Source organism: Diplodia seriata, assembly GCF_021436955.1.
Source record: "Diplodia seriata strain FDS-637 chromosome Unknown scaffold_3, whole genome shotgun sequence".
In the NCBI taxonomy this organism is placed as follows: domain Eukaryota; kingdom Fungi; phylum Ascomycota; class Dothideomycetes; order Botryosphaeriales; family Botryosphaeriaceae; genus Diplodia; species Diplodia seriata.
The window spans coordinates 3,108,333-3,127,504 of record NW_027117310.1 but is presented as its reverse complement, the minus strand read 5'-3'; the positions used below and the strand labels follow the sequence as shown (position 1 = coordinate 3,127,504).

Genomic DNA, 19,172 nt, shown 5'->3' with positions numbered 1-19,172 from the left:
GGTGCTTCTACTATCCCGTAGATTAGCTCGTAGACAAAAGGGTGTCTTGAGGTGGGAGGTCAACTTATTGTCCAGTCTAAGACATCCTACAACAGTCGCGAGCCTTCGTTCAAAACGTTTACAATATGAGCATGAAACACAGGCACAGCTGACACAATTATGCAAATGACACCGGCCAACTTTACAAGACTTTGCCCTTCTGCATCCCACGAAACCTTATACTCTCTCTATGGGCGAATAAAGTGTATGCACAGAGATAAGTTTCGCATGGCCCAGTCGTTGTGCAAATGCCATGGCTTGTCCTGCAAATCAAAACAAGCAGTGCGGAGTAGTGATGGTCAAAACAACAAGGGAAACGGTACCTGCACGGGTCCCGCTCGATCCTTCAACCAAAGCCCATCCCACTAACAAGGGCTGGGTTGGAGGTCTAGCGTATCGCATGATCATTTCTCGCGCCCTGAACCACATCAGCGGTACGAACACTCGCGCCATTATTACACGGACAAACACATTCCTGGATGTCCAACTCGAAGCCACTGGCAGCCAGTTGTTAGGGGAAGGCGTTCGTGCAACATTTGGTTGACAGCCGGCGCTAGACTGCCTCTATTTTCGCCGTCTCCAATATGTATTCACGGAACCGTCGCTCTGGGTGCCTGTTCAGACTCGAGGGACAATAATGCATGTACTGTGCATACATACATACGGTCTCATTTCCTATCATCTCAATACGCGCCTCCACGTCAAGACACTAGAGAGCGCTCCACCGCCAACCAACCACGCCAGCCTCCATTCTCAGCCAATCGGGCAAGGCGCGACGCCCGTTACATAATCCGCCGTCAACAGCGAATTCCTCCAACACGCTCACGCGTTGGGCGCCTTGGGCCTGGTTCCACGCTCCTTCTCGAATGGAATTCCGCAAACCCTTCGATCCGATCCGAACGCGCGGCTAGCAAACGACAGGCTGCCGGCTGATGCGTTGTTGGAGCTAAAATGGGGTACGGGACCGAGAAATCCCCCGGGTTTTCTTTAGTTAATCACACAGGCGCTTATGACGTGGTCGGGCTGTCGGGTACGAAAAACTTGGTACTCTCAGGGCAGCCTCGTACTGAGCGGTCTGCCAGCGAAGCGCGCTTCATTTTCTTTTTCGGCCTTGGCTCAACTTAGCTGGAACTACAACAAATTTTGGCGTTGGAGAGAAAGCGCTGTTGACGGGATGCCTGTCTGACCCGAGATCGACCGGGATCGCTAACATGGGACTGCGACCGAACGTCGAGCATGTGAAATTTAGTGGAGAACTGCCGGCGGAAACGCAGAGTATGGGGTATTTCGTCATGATGGCGCAGAAATCTCACCTCCGCCTCAAGAAGAACGCGCTAGCCAGCGACGACGAAGGAGCCGAAGCGGTGAACGAGCAGCAGAAATGCGCAGAAGCATGGCGTGAAGCCTAGGAACCCGCCCGCACAAACACAACTGGACCAGAAACACGTGAAGCTTGATGCACATCCCTTTTGTCATTACTCGGAATCGTCTATCCATAGCAGTCGTAGTTGCATCCTTCCACACTCGATCATCCCCCTGCATTCTCTACCTTTCGCACGCTCCCCGGAGCTTGCCTTCATTCAAAAGATGATCAATAGTCGCTCGTCGATATTCCGCAGATAGCTTGCCGGTTCGGAATATGTCCAGCTAGCTGAGCTGCAGCAGCTGCAGCCCAGATTTTCGTTTTGCTTCGCTTCAAATGCGAAAACCGCTTTACTCGGCCTTGGCCTGGTCGGCGGTAGCACGGAGGTTGGCAGCGGTGGAGCCGCTGTGCGAGAAGAAGCGGGAGAAAACGGGCTGGATGAAGGAGCGGAAGACAACCTGGGCACCACTGTGTAGATGCGTCAGCCGACCGTCCAGTGCACGTCGTCGGATCCAGAGTAACTTACGAAGTCTGGGGCAGGGCCATCCAGAGGATCAGGACAAACTTGAAAGTGTAGTAGAAGGGGAACCAGTAGACAGCATTGACCAGGCTCTCAAACACGCTGCAATCGTTATCAGTCAGAGCTACGGAGCGATAAGCGCAGGATCAGGCACTTACGTGAAGAAAGCAAACACAACCCAGTACTGTACAGGAAATGTGTCAGCAACAATCAAAACGATGGCGGGGAGCTCAGCGGGCTCTTGTGCAACGTACCGTCAACCACTGCGAGAACTGTTAGCTATTTCGGAATGTGCGGGGGCGGTGTGCTAGGGCCACGTACCTGAGTGTCATCCACCTTGGTGGTCGAGAAGAGAGCGTCCAGCGAGTAGTAGCCGGGCAGAGCGAAGCCGATGACGTTCACGAGGAACTCGCCGGCAATGTTGAAGAAGATCAGGAAGAAGTAGATGGCCCCGACGCCAAGGATGGCGTAGACCTTGGGCACATTGGTCTGCTTCTCGAGGTTCACGAGGGCCGGGTACTTCGACAGCTGTAGGCGTGTGACGGGTCAGCGGTGAGCTCTAGCGCAGCGGTGGTCGTGACGGAGCGGTGGTCGTGCTCGGCGTCGAGATTGCGACCGCGAGCGGGCAGGGAAGGCCGGGCGGCAACGTACCTCTTTGTCGAGCTGCGAGATCTGGTGCTGAGCCTTCTCCTGGAACGACATTGTGTACAGTGTGGGGGGTTGGTTGGGTGATGAAGATTGAGGAATATGAGTGCAGATGCGAGGTTGCAGATGAAGCTGGTGGATGAGAACAGGTGGACGAGAGCGCGTGAGTTTGCTTTGTGTCGGCGGAATCGAGGGTCCGATGACGACAGGCCTGGCCGCCCGCATCATCGAACGCCTACGCCCTGCCTGCGCCCACGGCCAGCAAGCGCCCAGCAAGCGCCAGCACGCTGCACTCCACGGAGCCCGCCTAGCAGTGCGCGCCTGCTGCCGCCCTGTCCTGCAGGGCGATCCATGATCCGGCCTGGGCCGCACCTCACTCGCCGGCGTAAACAAGCCCCGCACGTGACGGAGTCGGACTGTGGCAGGCGTGCGGCCGTCGGGCTCTAGCAACGGAAAACGAAGGTTTGTTTATCCTCAGCTGCAGCCACAACATCCTCACCCTCTCCGCCCCGGCCCGTCGCCAAACTCTCGCACCTCCCGCTGCAGGAGCCCCCGCCTTCCACGAGCTGCTGCGACCATCTGCACCGCCCCGCCTGACCGCTGCGCCCGCCTGCTGCAGCGCCCGAGCCCTGCTGCCGTTGCCGCGGCTTTGCCCGAGTCGCACGCACTGCGGTGTCTTGGGAATCTCCCGTGGCCGGCAAACCCCCGATCGACGCCATTGCAGCGCCATTTGCTCTGAGAGCGGCCAGGCCTTGATCTGCACGAAGCCCAGCTATGGTCAGTTCTTCTTACCGCTATTTTTGTGGATCCGCGGGCCCGAGGCGCTGCTGTAAACAGCCAAGGCAACCCGCACAAACAACCGCTGACCTCCAAGCACCAACACAGGCCCAATCCCACCCGCAAATGCCCACCATGCCCAACCAGGGCCGGCGCTCGCGCTCCACCACCTCCGTCAGTACTAAAGCGAGCCAGCGCCCCCTCAGCCGTGCTTCGACCACCAGCCTGCAATCGCAGACCACCCAGGATCAGCATAGCAACGACTTCCAGCAGCCTTATCCACAACACGGTCTTACCCAGCCCCAGCAACAACACATGGGGCACCAGGCGCAATCGCACATGCAGTATGCTCCCGTCGACCAGAGCCTGCTGCAGGCTGCCCATTCCCTTGGCCACCAGGACAACATGATGATGCTGCAGTACCAGCAACATGCCGCTCCCCAGATGATCCCTCAACACTCCCAAGAGTACTCCCATCAGCCGCCGAATCCGTACATGCACCTGCAGCAGCAAACTTCCGACTACGCCAACGGCAACCCGGTTGCTGCTGCCAGCGGCGCCGAGACCGATGACAAGAAGAAAAAGGGCGTCTCTGCCAGCGCCACCAACGACAAAGAGCTGCGTGAGATGCTCACTCGTGCCGACGGTAGATCATTAAAGGAAGTGGCCGACGAAGTATTACGCACCGAGCGCACGTCTCGCGCCGAGAAATCAAAACAGTTGTTCGCAATGTTATGGTGAGACGACTATTCAAGCGTTACACACGGTATGCTAACAATCTGCAGGCTGAGACAAACATGCAAGCACGCGAAGACTTCAGTGCCTCGGAATCGTGTCTATTCGCAATATGCAGACCGCTGCGCAACGGAGCGCGTGCAACCGCTCAATCCTGCCTCCTTTGGAAAGCTTGTGAGGGTCATCTTCCCGGGTATTGCCACACGGCGCTTGGGAGTCCGCGGGGAGTCTAAGTACCATTATGTTGACTTGGCTCTTGTGGACGATCCAGTCGATGGCCACGAAATCGAGCGCGCCGGTAGTGCTCAAAGCCAGGACTTTGGCCACACTCGCCAAGGCTCTACCCACCTTGCCATTGACTTCAAGTGAGTAGTAGTCAACCGCCCCTGACTTCGTGAAAACTAGTGCTGACCATTAACGCAGTAACATGCCAAGGCTACCAGCAGACACCGCCGTATTCCCCGCTCAGGAGCAACCTGTCGAATCGCAGCAGAGATCCACGGAGACAGGGAGACCGTCGTTTGGCCGCGCCTTTGCTGAGCCCTATGTTCCCGGTTATGGCACTGCGAGACAAACTTCATCCACGTACACGCAGCACCTCAAATTCCCCCCGCCGCATCAGGACGATTTCCAGGAGAATGACTCAATCGAACTCCCTAATATCCACGATTACGTACCGCCGAAGACAGATATCGATGCCGCGAATGCATTAACAGCTCTATATCGAACTCACTGCACCTCTCTTGTAGACTGCATTCGCTTCTGCAAGGAAAAGCAATTCTTCCGTCTGTTTACCTCGTTCCACGGCACACTCACTGTGCCAGTTCAGAAGCTGTTGGCGCATCCTACCATGGCTACCTGGATCAGGGAGTGTGATTGGTTGATGTACCAAAAGATGATTCGTTTCGTCTCGAGACTTACACTGCAAGTAACGCCACCGGTGGTCCTGAATTTCTTGAACAACATTTCGCGGGAGTTGCATAAGCACATCAGCAAGACTTTCCAGGGACATCCGCTCCACGTCCTCGAGGCAAGATTAGAGCCGGCTACTCTCTTTGCCCAGTTGCTCCACCGAATGCTTCGCGCAAACCAGGCAGCACACGCTGCTGCCGCGCTGCTGATGATCGACCAAAATCGGAACCAGATGTGGATGGATTGGGTCACTTACGTCAACCCGAAGCGAGTTATGGAGAGTGAGCTACCTAACTGCGGCTACGAGGAGACGTACAAAATCCTCACCCAGGATGTCCGGAGCCTGTTGTTGCCCCTTTCGACGCCTGTTTGGTTGGAAAACGGCACACATTACCAGGAGGCAGCGCTCCAGGCGGCTAGGCAGCACGGAGACTCCCCTATCACGAATGAGACGGTCATCGATCGGCTGGCCAATTTCCTCTCTAGCCTGGGCACCCGCTTTCCTAATGCCGATGCTCGAACTCTCCTCCACTGCATCAGTGCTGTCGGCACTGCGGCCTGCCGCGAGATTACGGTGGAGAATGGTGCTAGCTTTTCTCCATGGTGGATTACCAAGGTTTTCGTTGACGAGCTGAGCTTGTGGCTTGCATCACTGGGTGGATTCCTGGCGCATCAGGCGCCCGAGCGCAAACGCCCGTCTTCTCAGTTATCACCGATGGAGGCATCGTTGGAAAACAGGACAGAGAATGGAGGGGCAGTCCGCGGCACTAGCCAGGACGAAAGTCGGTTCAGTCTCACAGCAGACTTTTCGGTGGATACGAGCTTTATGAGTACTCAGGGCAAGGACGATTCCGGTAATGACAGTATGTTATAGCCATCGCCAGTCCGCGGACTTAGCTGACAGGGCCCGCCGCAGTGAATGCTCGAAACGGCCAAGAGTCCTTCCACCAAAACAAATATCAGTCATTCGGCATGGACTTTGAGAGCCAAGACCTCGACGACAGCGGCATCGGCATGTCGTTGATGGATGACAATCTCGGCACGTCGAAAGGCTACATCGGTGCAGACGCGAACAACAGCTACACGCACGGCGGCATGAATGTCAACTGACGCCGACCTGTACGTCCTGCGCCCCTTGCATCGCGCATGGCACCAAAAGCCGAGCCACGAGTATACGACTGCCTCCGACTTTACGACTTGCATTGTGGACGGTAGTACTCTGTTGATACCTAATCTTGTACATGGGTCCTCTGTGGCGATCCCTCCCATTTGGGAGTTGACATTTTGATTTATTCTTGCCCTGGCTTTTTGGCTTCTTTTCTTGCTTTTTGGAATTTGGGATTTAGTGAATTTAGTAATGGTTTCTTGTCTTTGGGTGGGGAGTAGATATACAGGCTGGTGTTCCACGGCAGGGCAGGGTGTTTTCATTATTATCGGCAACGGGAGTGGGCGGCTCTTATGGATAACCCCTGGGTACTTTTGGAAAGGGAGCATGCGATACCTCTATTGGGTTTGACGTTGGAGTAGTGTTCTGTAGATCCGTTTAGCTTATGCGCAAGGGCTTTTTGATCATCATTCGGGCGGTGCTGATGTGGCTGAGTCGTCGGTGAGGGCCGGCGGTGCAGATTATGACTGTGCGTCTTCGGTGACGCCGCTTGGTAATTGCGGCGACAGGGTTTCAGGGCAGCTCACATAAGTAACTGGGCGGAACTGCGTTGTCCCAGCTGCAAGCTCAATCCCCATCACCATTATCCTGCCGGTTTTAAATTTTCTTGCGTACATACCCAGCCGGCAAGCATGGCTGGATCGTTGGAAATGACAAAGGTGATCGACGCGAGCGCCGTGCCCGAAGCCGACACCGACGCGCCGCAACACCAAAAAGTTCCCTCCGCCGACAACCAAGAAGCCGAGGCGCAAACGCAACCAGACTCCACCACACCCGAACCCAGCCCTCAGCCGGCGCGCCAAAGAACACCAGCGCAGAGGAAACGAGATCGCAAGAAGGGCGCGAATCGCCGCAACAACCAAATTCCCGCAGAGGAAGCCGACGCATTACCTTCCAGCACCGAAGAAAGCTGCTCCTCCTCCACCCGCTCCTCCTCGCCCGCCCCAGACACCACCGTCGCGCAAATACCACGCTCAATGCCACCACCCAAGACGGCGGGCGCGAAGAAGGCGGCGGGCAAGATCGTGCCGCTCTTCATCGCGTCCATCGGCAACCCGCCGCCGACGTACGCGCACACGCTACACTCGGCGGGGCACACGGTGCTGGACGCGGTGCGCGACCTGCGCCAGTTCCCGCCGTGGCAGAAGGACCGGTCCTTCGCCAACGGCCTGGTCAGCAAGCAGGTGGAAGCCGGCATCAACAGGAATTTCTCGTGGTTGCCGGGGATACTTGGCGGCGGTGGTGAAGGGAAAAAGAATTCGAGCGGGGCGATGGAGGGAGAGGAGGCGTGGACGCTGTGGCAGAGCCCAACGCTGATGAATGTCAGCGGGAGGACGTTGGCGCAGGCGTGGGGGAGGTGGAAGAGGGAGTACAAGGATGGAGAGTTGGTGGTTGTGCATGACGAGTTGGAGAAGGCGCTGGGGAAGGTTACCGTGAGGAGGGGTGGGAGCGCGAGGGGCCACAATGGGTTGAAGAGCTTGGCGGCACAGTTTCCGAATGCGCCGTACGTGAGGATTGGTGTAGGGATTGGGCGGCCCGAGAGCAGGGAACCTAATGATGTGGCAAAGTATGTGTTGAGGAAGATGACGCAGCAGGAGAGGGCAAGGATTGAAGGGTGCGCAGATGAGGTGATTCGGACGTTGTGGAAGGTGCAGGAGGGCAAGATATGAGGTGGGCATTTAGGGAGAGAGAACCTGACTTCACCCTGAACACTGCACATGGAGCGCTTTTGCTGCTCCACCGCTGACCTTGTTCGCGGAGAAGGCTGTTCTGACTGTTCGAAACTGCCAACCCACCAATCCCTCCCACCCTTAAAACGGAGCGGAATTGGTGTGGTAGCGGAGTGACAAGCCTGGAACTCCAGGCTTGTAATACAGCATCAAAAGGCGTTTTGGCGTACTCATGCAAAGCAAAAGCATTTAGGGTGTAGAGTTTGCTACGTAGATATACCTTATTCACATGTATACCACTCAGTATATTGACCTTACATCTCGTGCTTTTAAACGGAAAACCCAAGAATCTGCCACGAAATCAATGGTTTTGTCACTTCGTAACTCAAGGTGGTGTACACTCAAGCGGAGCAGGCTTCAGCTCTGGAGGTATCAACTGGGACTGAACTTCAAAATCTCCAGATCATTTTGACATAATATTTTAAATAAGATAGAATTGTCTCCCTTGCGATTTAAGTTCCCTTGTCACAACCTCTCCATCCATCAGTCCGTGTACATAACAGGAACCGACGAATTTCCACTCCTCCATCCACGGACCTTGTTTCTTTTCACGTTCTCGCTTCACCTGCCTCAGCACAACGGGAGTCTTTGCTCCCTTCAACACCGCAACCTGATCGCCCTTCTCCGCCTCAGGGGGCACCATCGCGTATTGACCGTTCTCCAGGACCGCAAAGACCCAGTCTTCTACTTGCATCAGATGCCGACTGACGGTCTTCCTTGCTTCCTTGGCCAGATCCTTCTTCTGCCTCCTCTTCGCTCTTCCTTCAGGATCAAGCTCCACCTGTATCCCCTCACTATGCTCCACACCTACCGGAGCCATCAACCACGTTGCGAATTTCGGCCGCAACTCCCTCACATCTTCTTCCCGCAGCCTCCTGACCGGATACCTTGTGCAATCCAGCATCAGCGTGCGCCAGTATGCCTCAAAAGTACCCCAAGAGCCTTCCGCTCCCATCAACTTCCGCCCCAGTTCTTTTCTCCCCCCATTTAAATGTACTGCAGACCCGCCCCCCTCCACCAGTGCACGCGGGTCTTCGTCTTCCCCTCGCTTAAGGAACGCTTCCAGCGACCCATTCCCCGCCACGATGCCCGTCTCCAGGACCTCATCCGGCATCCACGCGAGCGCGCGCACGCACTGGTCCCACGAGGGAGTTTCAGCCGGATAAAGCCGTCTCACGATGGCCAGCTTGCCCACGTCCCATCCGTACAGCTGGATCGCGCGCCCCCGTGCCGTCAGCTCAACCGGTAGTGGCAACGACGACGACGACGACACCATCTCCCCGTCGGCGGGAGCGAGTCCTTCGCCCGCGGCATTGTAGATGCCCCGTTGCGCGAACAAGATCTGGAACGCTCCCGGGTTCGCGAAGTCGGGCACCCACGACGGGAGGTCCGGGTTGCGGGGCGGATGTTTGCGAGTTGGGGACGGGGTGCCGAGGATCCAGGGCCCCTGGCAGAGGAGGTCGAGGTTGCCGGCAGCGTTAATGAGAGCGGCGGCGGTTTTGGTGTAGACGGTCGCCACAGGGTCGTGGTAGGTGGGTGTGAGGGAGAGCGGGTTGGAGGAGAGGTTGAGGAGGGCAAAGATGCGGTCGCGGGGGTCAGTGGCGTCGCAGTAGCGGAAGCGGGCGAGGATGTTGTGGAGGGAAGAGGATGAGGAGGTGGCCGTGGAGTTATAGGGAGTGAGTGCCTTTTCGGATTGCTGTTGTTGCTGGACACATATGCGGCGTTGATGGGCGAGGATTTGAGCACGAGCGAGACAGTAGTTGAGGTGTCCCTTAAGAGTCCAGCTGTGGCCGAAGGGCTGGTGGAAGGCGTCCGGGAAACCATAGGCGGCGATGTGCCGGTCTACGTCGAGGAAGTCATCGATGCGCTCCCAAGGCAGCGTCGCGCGGCCAGCAACCAGCACCACGCGCGGCGCCAGCGAGACCTCTTGCATGATCCACACCCGCTGCCAGACTTGCGGCTCCCGGAATAATTGATTCAGAGTGCCAGTCCAGTCACCGAACTGTTCGTCCAAAAGATCATCAGGAGCCTTGTCCCAATTATTGCCACGGGAAAAGCTTGCCGAGATGCTCTCCTCGAGTTCAGTGATGGTGCCGATGCCGTCCATGACTGAGGTGCCTTTTCCCAGGATGGAGGCGTCCTCACCAAGCCAAAGGAGGTCGATAGAGCAGCGCTGGTATATCTCTCGCATGTGGAGGACCTGGCTGTCCCGCTCATCGACGTTCTGCTGGTCGATGCAGACAGCATCAACCCACAGGTTGCGAGGTCGATCCGGTAGTCGCAAGTGGCGCAGGGCGACCTCCAGATTCTTGGTGACTCGGACGATCTTTCCATCGATGGCCACTGAGTGCGTCTTCGTTGGATCACCCCAAACGTAAGAGAGAGCTTCGTAGTTGGGGGGATCATCGAGGGAGGCCTTTTCCAAGGAGCACTCAATGACGGCAGATGTATCTGCAGATGGATGCAAGGTTAAAATGCGAAAGTGCCGGGCTCCTGGTGGAATTGGGGTGTACTCGACCCCGTGCATTGCCATGTAGCGCAGATGTGGTCCGATATGGAAATTAAACAATACATCGAACATTTCAGAAGAGCAGAGAAGCTATGTATGTTAGTGAAGAGAAATGCTAGGACGTTGTGAGGGCTGGAGTTGGAGTCAACTAGGCAACCACAGCGTGGGGCTCGAAACATGCGGGCCGATGGCGATCATCCAGGGAGCTACGCCACATCTCAAACTATAAATTGCTAAGCGTGTTGCTACTCGAAATAAACATACATATCCGAAGAGCGCTAGTGAGTGGGCTCAGTCTGAGTCTCAATCTTATCGCACCATGCTAACCTTAACAAATCCAAACCCCCAACGCACCCGCCATGCATTCCTTGCAGAAAAGGGATATAATAGAATGAACAACACGACAAAATAGGGTTCGGCCGTAAGGATCAGTCGCCGCCGCTTCAAGTCAGGCCGGTAGCACCTCCAACAGCACCGTTGGCAGCACCGGCAGCACTAGTGGCGGTACCGGTAGTGTTTCCGACCCTCTTCTTGACACCGTCGGCGTTGGCAGTCTTTTCGATCTGGTCCTTCGCGTTTCCAACCTGCTCCTTTGCGTTTCCGGCATCGGCAGCCTGGTTGATCTTCCTGGGCTTGCGCTTCTCCTCGTTCGAGCCGTTCGTGCTCTTTTCACCCTCGCTCTTGTCGTCATCCTTCTTGTTGGCCTCGTTCTTGTAGGCCTGGCTCCGGGTGTCGTTCATCAGGAAATCAAGCCTGCCGCCGGTCAGGTTGTTCAGCTTGTCGCCGATGGCAGAACCCTTTGCAGCCGGCCCCTCTCCTCCTTGGTTGAACCATTTCATGATGTAGTAGCCACCAAGACCCCACAAGAACAGGAATGAAGCGCCCATGGTAGTGAGGAAAATGGTGGGCAGGACCACAAGGAGAGCGATGCCGACCATGAAAGCCGTAGCAAGAAGGGCGACGAGGACAGCCACGAGAAGAGCGGCGACCAGGGAGAAGACGAAAACGGTGAGGGTGAAGACGGCAAACATCACGAGAGGCAGGCCGGTCAAGGCGAAGTTCGTGAGGAGGAACGCCTTTACGTGAGCTTATCAGCGCTGCAATTCGAGCTGTATCAACCGGAAACGTACCGAAAGCTTGGGATTGTTGACGGCAAATGCTTGCAGCCTCGAGAACATCTCGGCCCGCTTCTCGGGCGGGAACAGGCTGTCGAGCACATTCTGCGCCTTTTCCTGCACCGTGCCGGCGAGGGTTTGGATGGTGTTTAAGATCCCGGACATGGCGCGGCTCGTGCTTGGAGGATGTAGTCTGCGCAGGAGAGAAGCAGGGGATGATGAGCTGCAGACAAAGGCAAATTATTAGGCGGCGAAGGATGGGTTAGTGGCAGTGACGGGGGCAGAGGGGCGGGAAGGAGTGACGCGGATTGATATGCTGGAACCAGCCCAGCGACTAACATGGATGGGTGGGCTGTGGCAAGTGATCAGGCGCAGTCAAACAAGATCTGTAGTCGCACGCCAATGCGAATGGCGCGCGCGTTGCGTCACTGCGCGATGCGTCAAATGGAACGGCTCCTGCCGCGGGCGGTGACGCGCTGTGGCCGTGCCCGCCGTTTCTTGGCGCCAAAACCCGCCGGCTGCCAAAAAAAAGTTACCGCCCGCAAGCCCCGAGCAACACCACCGCCATCCCCAGCCATGCCCGACCTTAGCGAGAAGAAGCGCAAGCGCAATGCCGACAAGAACGACCGTCCCAGCAAGAAGGTACAGATTGACCAGCCCACGCGCCCTGTGAAGCTCGCCTTCCTCGACGACAACGACCAGCTCGGCCCCGTTGTTGGTATGCCTCCTCAGGCCTCTCTCGCATCTCTGCCGAGCTGACGCCCACCACAGCTGCCACTCCCGGTGTCTCCTTTTCCTCCGATCTCGCTCTCAAGCCCTACAAGAAGGAGACCGACAAGCACCACTACGAGCTCCTCCTACACTCCTCGGACCACCCAAGGCTCGATTTTTCCGCCCGCCAGGAGCGCGATGGCACCGCCGAGAGCCTGCTCAAGCACTATGTCGGCGTTTACGACCCCGACACCGGCGCGCTCCAGGTCATGGAGGCGCACAAGCTGGTGCTGCGGAGCACTCTGAGAAGCGAGGCCGAGGAAATGCGCGCCCAGAGGGAGGCTGCCGCCGACCAGGAGCGCCAGACCAACTTTGCCCTTCGCCAGGAGCTGGGCAAGGAGTTCGGTACCAAGAAGGCCAAGAAGGCTCTGGCTTCCATCACCGAGAACGCAATCAACCCGACTGCTGGTGCTGCCGACGGCAAGGTTACCGACGCCGTCGCCAAGGCCGTCCTGGAGTCCGTGGCCGACGCCACTGCCGACGCGCCCACCCGCGAAGCCTTGCAACAAGCCGTTGATGAGAACAAACCTCGCCCGAAGGCTAACTTGGAGGCTACTACCCCGGCCGAAGTCTACCCGCCTGACGTGCTTATTGGTGGTGATAACATGCGCCTGATCGAGGTCAAGAGCTGGCTTGAGGCTGTTGAAAAGAACGAGAGTATCAATACCGAGAGTTTGTTTGTTTCCAGAAGGCTGGTTTCAGTTGGATCGTCGAAGAACGTCAAGAAGCTGAAGGTGTTGAAGTACATGTTGCTTCTGATCGACTTCCTGGCCGCTTTGAAGCCCGCACGGAATGGCGCAAAGAAGCTTCCGCAGAGGGCGGACCTGGAGAAGCGGACCAACACAAGCGGTGCGCTACTAGATGGGGTGCGGAGGAAATTTGTTGACGGAAAGTACGTGAACAACCCAGTATTGACCGCCACGAGATCAAGCATGCTAACCGCAACTTGCAGCGAACTGACGAAGTGGCACGTTGACTATCTGATCACGCACATCGCAGCACTCTCTCTTTACATCGATAACTTTGCCGTCGATACATTTGACTTACGTGAGGACCTGAGGCTTGACAACAAACAGTAAGAATCAAACCCCTTTGGATTATACGGGCGTTTACTGATCCTCTGCAGGATTGGTCAATACTACCATGAGCTTGGCTGCAAAATAGTCAACCCCACGGAGAAGGAACGTGAGGCAGGGAAGCTCACCAAGGCCGAGGCTGTCAACCACAGGATGGCCAAGCTGAAGATTCCTCTGGACTTCCCCAAGCAGAGGAATATCCCCATGCGTAAGCGGTAATTTCCCATTAGCCGCGGACTCGGCACAACATATCTGTCTGTATGCGATTGCAACCCAGAATCATGAGCGAGTGGGGGGGTTTATGGCGTTTGTAAAGAGTGAGCAAGGTCAGTCCTACAGGGATAAGCATCGTCGGGGAAGAAAGTGCACTTTACCGAAAAAGGCAATTTCTAGGATACCCGAATCTTGGCGTTATGGTCTAAAAAATATTGGGTGTGCATCGCACTTTCCGTTCACCGACTGAGCATGTGGCAACTGCATGTGGTGATCTCACACCAACTTCATCGGGCCCTTCTGGCGCTCCTCTCACTCGCACAGCGGCTCCATCGATACCTATCGCCACGCCATTCACTGGCTGGCGGCTTGCCTAAACATTGTCCTCACCTATCTCATCACCCCTACGACAACATCGTCATCACTCACATGTATATTTCCCATTACAAGCCACACATCGCCCGGAGGTATCCTGCTCTACGCCATCGCTGAGTACAAAGTCCGTCAAGTCACTCCCACCACCCGGGCCGTCGCGTGCACAGCAGCCTGCTGTTCCAGCTTTGCTGCGATCAAAGAGTAAAGCGAGCTAAGCCATTACTCTGGCCCTCATGCGTGAAACAGGAATGTCGCGGTCTTCATTGCACCTACCTGCTCTCTCAACACCGCCGCCCTCACCGGAGAGTCAGAGTCTTTCACGACGTCTATCGTCTCGTCGCAAGGGCAGATCCAGCAGAGCTTTCACTAGCTTCACAGACGTCTCTACTTTCACACCCTTAAAAAGCTGCTCGAACACATTCACCGTTCCGAAGAAACGGTTCCGCTGGCTTCGCAGTAAACCCTGGTGTCGCGTATTTCGGAGGACTAAATCAGCATCGACCGGACGACGGTATACGATTTGTGGAAGAGGGGCTGAAGACGTTTACGGCAGGCCGTTGGATACAGTAAGCGTGGTAGGTCGTCATCCGCCCATGCATTCGCTACTCGTCTTCCCTCACAGAGCAGTCACGCCACAAGCTTACCAGCTCGTCAAGAAGTGAAAGAGAGACAGAGAGGGAGAGGCTAATTTCTCGCAGGCGCATTTCAAGACACACAAAGACCCAGCAACGCGATGGACCCACCTGTATGCCAGGAAAAGGCGCCGCGTATCCATGCACATCATCGACGACACTGAACTGGCATGGCGAGGCCATATGATGGGTAGCGGCTTGATGGCTTCACCTCCTTCCCACCAAAACACTCCCCCTCGGTTCGAAAGCACACAGGAGCACCCGGATCCATGGGCCCCGAAGGTTCCCGCCCACCTTGCCGCCGTTGCTTGTGCTCGTGGGATGTCTGCCCCCAATCTTCCTCTCCACCCCATTTAAGGGGAAAAAAGAAAAAAGAAACGTGGCGGCCTCGGCAAAGGAGCGCCCAAGTGACGCGGGCGTCTCTCGTCTCGTAGATATACTTGCTTGACAGCGGCGGCGACGGAACATCCTCCTCGCTTGACAGTCACGTCGACGCGGCATAGGATCGTCAGGAGCTACTCGACGGACCTGGTTGAGAACGAGTCGACGGGACGCAAGGAGCCGATTATGGTTTGTTCATGGATCGCAAAGGGCGGGGAATTAGGAGGGCCAGGTGAATGATGATGACAGTGATGATGTGGCTAGGAGTTGGGATGGTCAGGGCAGATGAGCGGGTGTGAGCTTCGGGAAGGGAGGACGGATACATTAAAGGTTGGGAAGGAGTGGGGCTACGGAAGAGGGTTGGCGAGTGGTAGGGGTCAGAGGGGTTTGGGAGGTTGTGCTGTGGTGGAAATCGACATGGTGACTTCGGGAGTGATTCCCTTTTAAGGGGGAGCGCATAAGTAAGTAGCTTTATCCAATACAAGCTATCACCCAAGGCACAAGATCACAAGGCGGTACATACCCTCAGAATTTAAACCAGATGAGTGGTGAATCTCAGGTATCTTCTTACGAAAGTTTTGCATTATTGACCATACGCCAATAGAATCCAATATGCACCGAGGATATCCCAGAATCTCAACTCGCAGGAGGGGGAAAAAAGGCACCGATGGCCCCATTCAAGCAGTCAGCGAGTCCACCTTTTCCAACTGCGGGGCGATCTCGACCAGAATTTTGACGTTCCTTTCCTTCTCGTGGATGAGCGGCATGAAGCCCTTCTCGATCAGGTCTTCGAGCGGGATACACCCCGTGATCATGCGGCGAGGTTTCAAGTGGCCTGCAAGTATTTCGTCAGTCTCCATTAACCATGTGGAAATGGGGGAGGAAAGAGAGGCAATGGAGGGTGGTAGTCCGCTTCTTACCGTTTGCCAGATTTTCAATCACAGCCTCGAAGTCCTTCCGCTGGTATCCAAGTACAGCCGTGTAGTTGGCTTCCTTGAAGGTGAGCATGTTGGGCTGGAATGGAACCTCCTTCTCCCAGATCGCAACATTTACCACAGTTCCACGAGCCTTCACGGCCGTACAGGCAGTATTGAGGCTGATCCAGGTCAGTTTTTGAGGAATCTTTCGGAGAAACCGTGAGAGAAAAATGCTGGACTTACCTTGCAGGGACGCCGGCACAGTCAAAGACCACATCCGGTCCATCCCCACCACTCAACTGTCTGCTCATGGCTGCCAGGTCATAGGTTTTCGGATCCAAGACGTGATGAGCCCCAAATTCCCTCGCGAACTTCTGCCTCTGCGCGGCGACCTCGCTCATAATAATCTTCTTCACGCTCTTCGCCGCCAGACACTGTACGACCGCCAGGCCGATCGGGCCGCCGCCGAGCACCAACACGGTGCTATCCTTGGTCAAAGATCCTCTCGCCGCCTCGGTTGCATGCCAGGCGACGCTCAGCGGCTCGACGAGGGCGCCGATGTCGAGTGGGACGTTGTCGGGCAGTGGTAGGACGGCGCCTTCGGGCACGACGACGGCGTCGCTGAGGCCGCCACCTCCGCCGGACAGACCGATGAAGCCGCCGCTGTAGCACGCGTTCTCGGCGCCGTTGCGGCATGCACCGCAGGCGTCGCAATATACGGTGGGCTGAATCGCGACCTTCTGCCCCACGTGGAACCGGCCTTGTGGCACGGCGGCCCCAATCTCGCGAATTACGCCTGAGAACTCGTGGCCGAATGTGATGGGGATGGTGTCTTTGGTCACTGGGTGCGGCTCGACAGGGGCGAAGGTCGGCCCTCCGAGGTATTCGTGCAGGTCGGTGCCGCAGATGCCGACGTAGGCGGGTGCGATCTGTGGTCCGGTTAGTGGCGAGCTGGGACAAGAGCGTGGAGAAGATGTGGAGAGCATTTGAGGGAATTGAGAAGGTATACCTTGATCTGATGGGGGCCGGTGGAGGCCTCAGGTATCTGCTCGATCCTGATGTCCTCCTTGCCGTAGTATCTCGCAGCGCGCATCATTTTGAAATTGATTGTACTTTACAATTGCGTGGGATGTAACACAGGAGGAAGTCGCAGTGCTCGGGACGGGGGCTTTATATGAGCGAGCAGTCACTGCGCCGCAGAACTCACGAGATGCTCAGGAGAGGTGCGGAGAAGAACAGGAAGGTAGGATCTAGATTTGGAGCATGTCGCCGGAGAGCAAGGAAGGCACATGATACTTGTAGCTGGGCAAGCATGGCAGGAGTGAGCGAACAGTAGTGCCGATCATTGCCAGCGGCAGAGCCCAGAGCATCGATTTCTCCGGTCGTGCGGCGAGGCTTAGTGGAGCCAAAGAGTAGATGGCGGGGTTGGGCGATCTGGGGAAGACTGCGGGGCGCAACGCTATGACGGCATTCTCCTTGGGCTCGGCATGGAACGGTCATTGCGTCCACGCGCGGGGTTATGGGTGGCTGAATGCGTGCTGGGAGGATGGGATGTGGGTCCAACAAGCGTCTTGGTGATGCGTTCGTCGTCTTGGGAGGAGGCGCGTCTGACTAGTGAGATAACGGTATACGGGATGTGTGATGGGGCGACTGGATTCAGCCCGCGTTGAGCAATGACAACGGCTATCTCGAGGCCAGCAAATTTCGACGACAGGGATGTGCGGGGAGGGGAAGGCGGAGGCGGAGGCGGAGAGGAACGGGCGGATGGCGAGAGCGGAAGCGGCAACTTTCCGATTGCGGCAAGCCGACGCTCCTGCCTGATCCGACAACCCCGACTCTTCTTTCCGCCTGACCTCAACAACATCGCCCATGTCACTCCACCGCCTCAGCCGGCTACATGGCCCGCTCCAGTTCCGTCCGGACTTGCTTGATGCAGCACACGATTGTCTCTTACCTGCATCCTTCCTTCAGCGGCAGGTCCCGCAGTGGGCAAATGCCCCTCCACCTATCACCACCTCTTGTGTCACGGGCCGGCCCTTGGGTTTGCTCAAGCTGTGTAATGTGCACGCTCTGCTGCCGGGTGTACCAGTGGAGCGTGCTACCCTCAGACCCTGACTCCGCATCACCGCCGTATACACGGGAAGCTGCAGTCCTGTTCAGAGCACACTCTGGAAGAGACCGACGACTGCGAGGTGCATGGTGCACGCCAGAACAAGAATGGTACCGGTTTCTGAACATCTGTAGGTTCTGTCCCAGCTTCAGACAGCTTCCGCCTCTGGCAAAACGATGGCGCAAATGACACATCCTACCTCAAGTGGCGAGATGCCATGGACCATCTCGAGGAAGTAGCGGAGTCTTCATATAGAGTATGAAGGGCCCAATGCCACCCGCCCTGGATCGCCACCTTTGAGAGTCAATTGGTACAGCCGCCTCCCCACTCAACCCGGAGGCTGAAGGGCTGAGCATTGTACCTGGTTGCTGGAATACATCGCTGCTTAAAGACGGAACCCTTGGGTGGTAGCTGAAGAGCAGCCACAGCCTGGACCGGCGCCAGACGCAGCTATCAGAAGCCTCCTTTTGGCTCGGAAGGACGCCATCTGGTCATGCTGATGTAGGAAGTACTGCGTCTGGAGCCATTTGGGAGATTATCCGTCGTCCGGACCTGGTACGTGGCGCCATCGCGCTGGCACCATTGGCAATGTCTAAGACAACGTGGTAGATCTGACAGCCACTTTCACCTCCCCAGTACCTGGTTGCGTCGCCTCTCTTGCGGTGTACTGTTTCGATCCGAGACAATGACGATCTCAGTCGAAACCACAACATTCTCCTCTCGTATGGCATGGCAAGATGTACATCAGAAACAGAATCGGGTGATCCCTAGATCGAGTCTTCATAGACTATCTGCAATCTAGAAAGCATTTGACCTGGATTGCTGGACGTAACGAACTGAGACATCCGACGCACGAACCAAATTCCGATGCCACATGACACTGAGATTTGTTTTTCGCCCACAGACTCGCGCGGAATGTTCTTTTGCGCCGCCGTTGCGGCGTGGCTACGACATGAGCCAGGAAATACCTTGCCAGTATTCGACCGCCTTGACTTCGTAGGAAGGAAAACACCCAATCAACTGCAGAAGACAAGTGACCACCGAATAGAGAATTTCCGGCATACTCATACCGGGTAAGACGTGCAGCAGAAGAGGCGGTGGATCGACGCGCTGTGGCCACTTTGGTTGGTTCATGCGACATGTCCCAAAGAGGCCTCTTAGGTCGGACCGCTCTCTCACGCGTCAAC

The 19,172-nt window shown here is 56.4% G+C and overlaps 7 protein-coding genes across 7 annotated transcripts; 3 read left to right on the top strand and 4 right to left on the bottom strand.

The window, feature by feature from the left end:
* Positions 1–1,752: 1,752 nt before the first annotated feature.
* Positions 1,753–2,624, bottom strand: YOP1 (ER membrane protein DP1/Yop1; the record flags this gene model as incomplete). Its single annotated transcript, XM_066775105.1, has 6 exons — positions 1,753–1,870; positions 1,929–2,024; positions 2,081–2,106; positions 2,177–2,185; positions 2,244–2,450; positions 2,574–2,624. 6 exons carry the CDS (start codon positions 2,622–2,624, stop codon positions 1,753–1,755), a joined length of 507 nt encoding a protein of 168 aa, XP_066635224.1.
* An 855-nt stretch (positions 2,625–3,479) lies between these two features.
* SLS55_003633 (uncharacterized protein) lies at positions 3,480–6,101 on the top strand (the record flags this gene model as incomplete). Its single annotated transcript, XM_066775104.1, has 4 exons — positions 3,480–4,081; positions 4,130–4,444; positions 4,503–5,854; positions 5,908–6,101. 4 exons carry the CDS (start codon positions 3,480–3,482, stop codon positions 6,099–6,101), a joined length of 2,463 nt encoding a protein of 820 aa, XP_066635223.1.
* A 687-nt stretch (positions 6,102–6,788) lies between these two features.
* SLS55_003632 (uncharacterized protein) lies at positions 6,789–7,826 on the top strand (the record flags this gene model as incomplete). Its single annotated transcript, XM_066775103.1, has 1 exon — positions 6,789–7,826. The coding sequence occupies one exon, from the start codon at positions 6,789–6,791 to the stop codon at positions 7,824–7,826; it is 1,038 nt and encodes a 345-aa protein (XP_066635222.1).
* Positions 7,827–8,307: 481 nt separating this feature from the next.
* SLS55_003631 (uncharacterized protein) lies at positions 8,308–10,756 on the bottom strand (the record flags this gene model as incomplete). The annotated part of the gene is made up of 2 exons (XM_066775102.1): positions 8,308–10,337; positions 10,750–10,756. The coding sequence occupies 2 exons, from the start codon at positions 10,754–10,756 to the stop codon at positions 8,308–8,310; spliced, it is 2,037 nt and encodes a 678-aa protein (XP_066635221.1).
* An 82-nt stretch (positions 10,757–10,838) lies between these two features.
* Positions 10,839–11,675, bottom strand: SLS55_003630 (uncharacterized protein; the record flags this gene model as incomplete). The annotated part of the gene is made up of 2 exons (XM_066775101.1): positions 10,839–11,471; positions 11,526–11,675. The coding sequence occupies 2 exons, from the start codon at positions 11,673–11,675 to the stop codon at positions 10,839–10,841; spliced, it is 783 nt and encodes a 260-aa protein (XP_066635220.1).
* Positions 11,676–12,086: 411 nt separating this feature from the next.
* RPA49 (DNA-directed RNA polymerase I subunit rpa49) lies at positions 12,087–13,576 on the top strand (the record flags this gene model as incomplete). Its single annotated transcript, XM_066775100.1, has 4 exons — positions 12,087–12,228; positions 12,282–13,173; positions 13,234–13,356; positions 13,408–13,576. The coding sequence occupies 4 exons, from the start codon at positions 12,087–12,089 to the stop codon at positions 13,574–13,576; spliced, it is 1,326 nt and encodes a 441-aa protein (XP_066635219.1).
* Positions 13,577–15,635: 2,059 nt separating this feature from the next.
* SLS55_003628 (uncharacterized protein) lies at positions 15,636–16,971 on the bottom strand (the record flags this gene model as incomplete). The annotated part of the gene is made up of 4 exons (XM_066775099.1): positions 15,636–15,793; positions 15,879–16,054; positions 16,119–16,804; positions 16,885–16,971. 4 exons carry the CDS (start codon positions 16,969–16,971, stop codon positions 15,636–15,638), a joined length of 1,107 nt encoding a protein of 368 aa, XP_066635218.1.
* Positions 16,972–19,172: the final 2,201 nt, after the last annotated feature.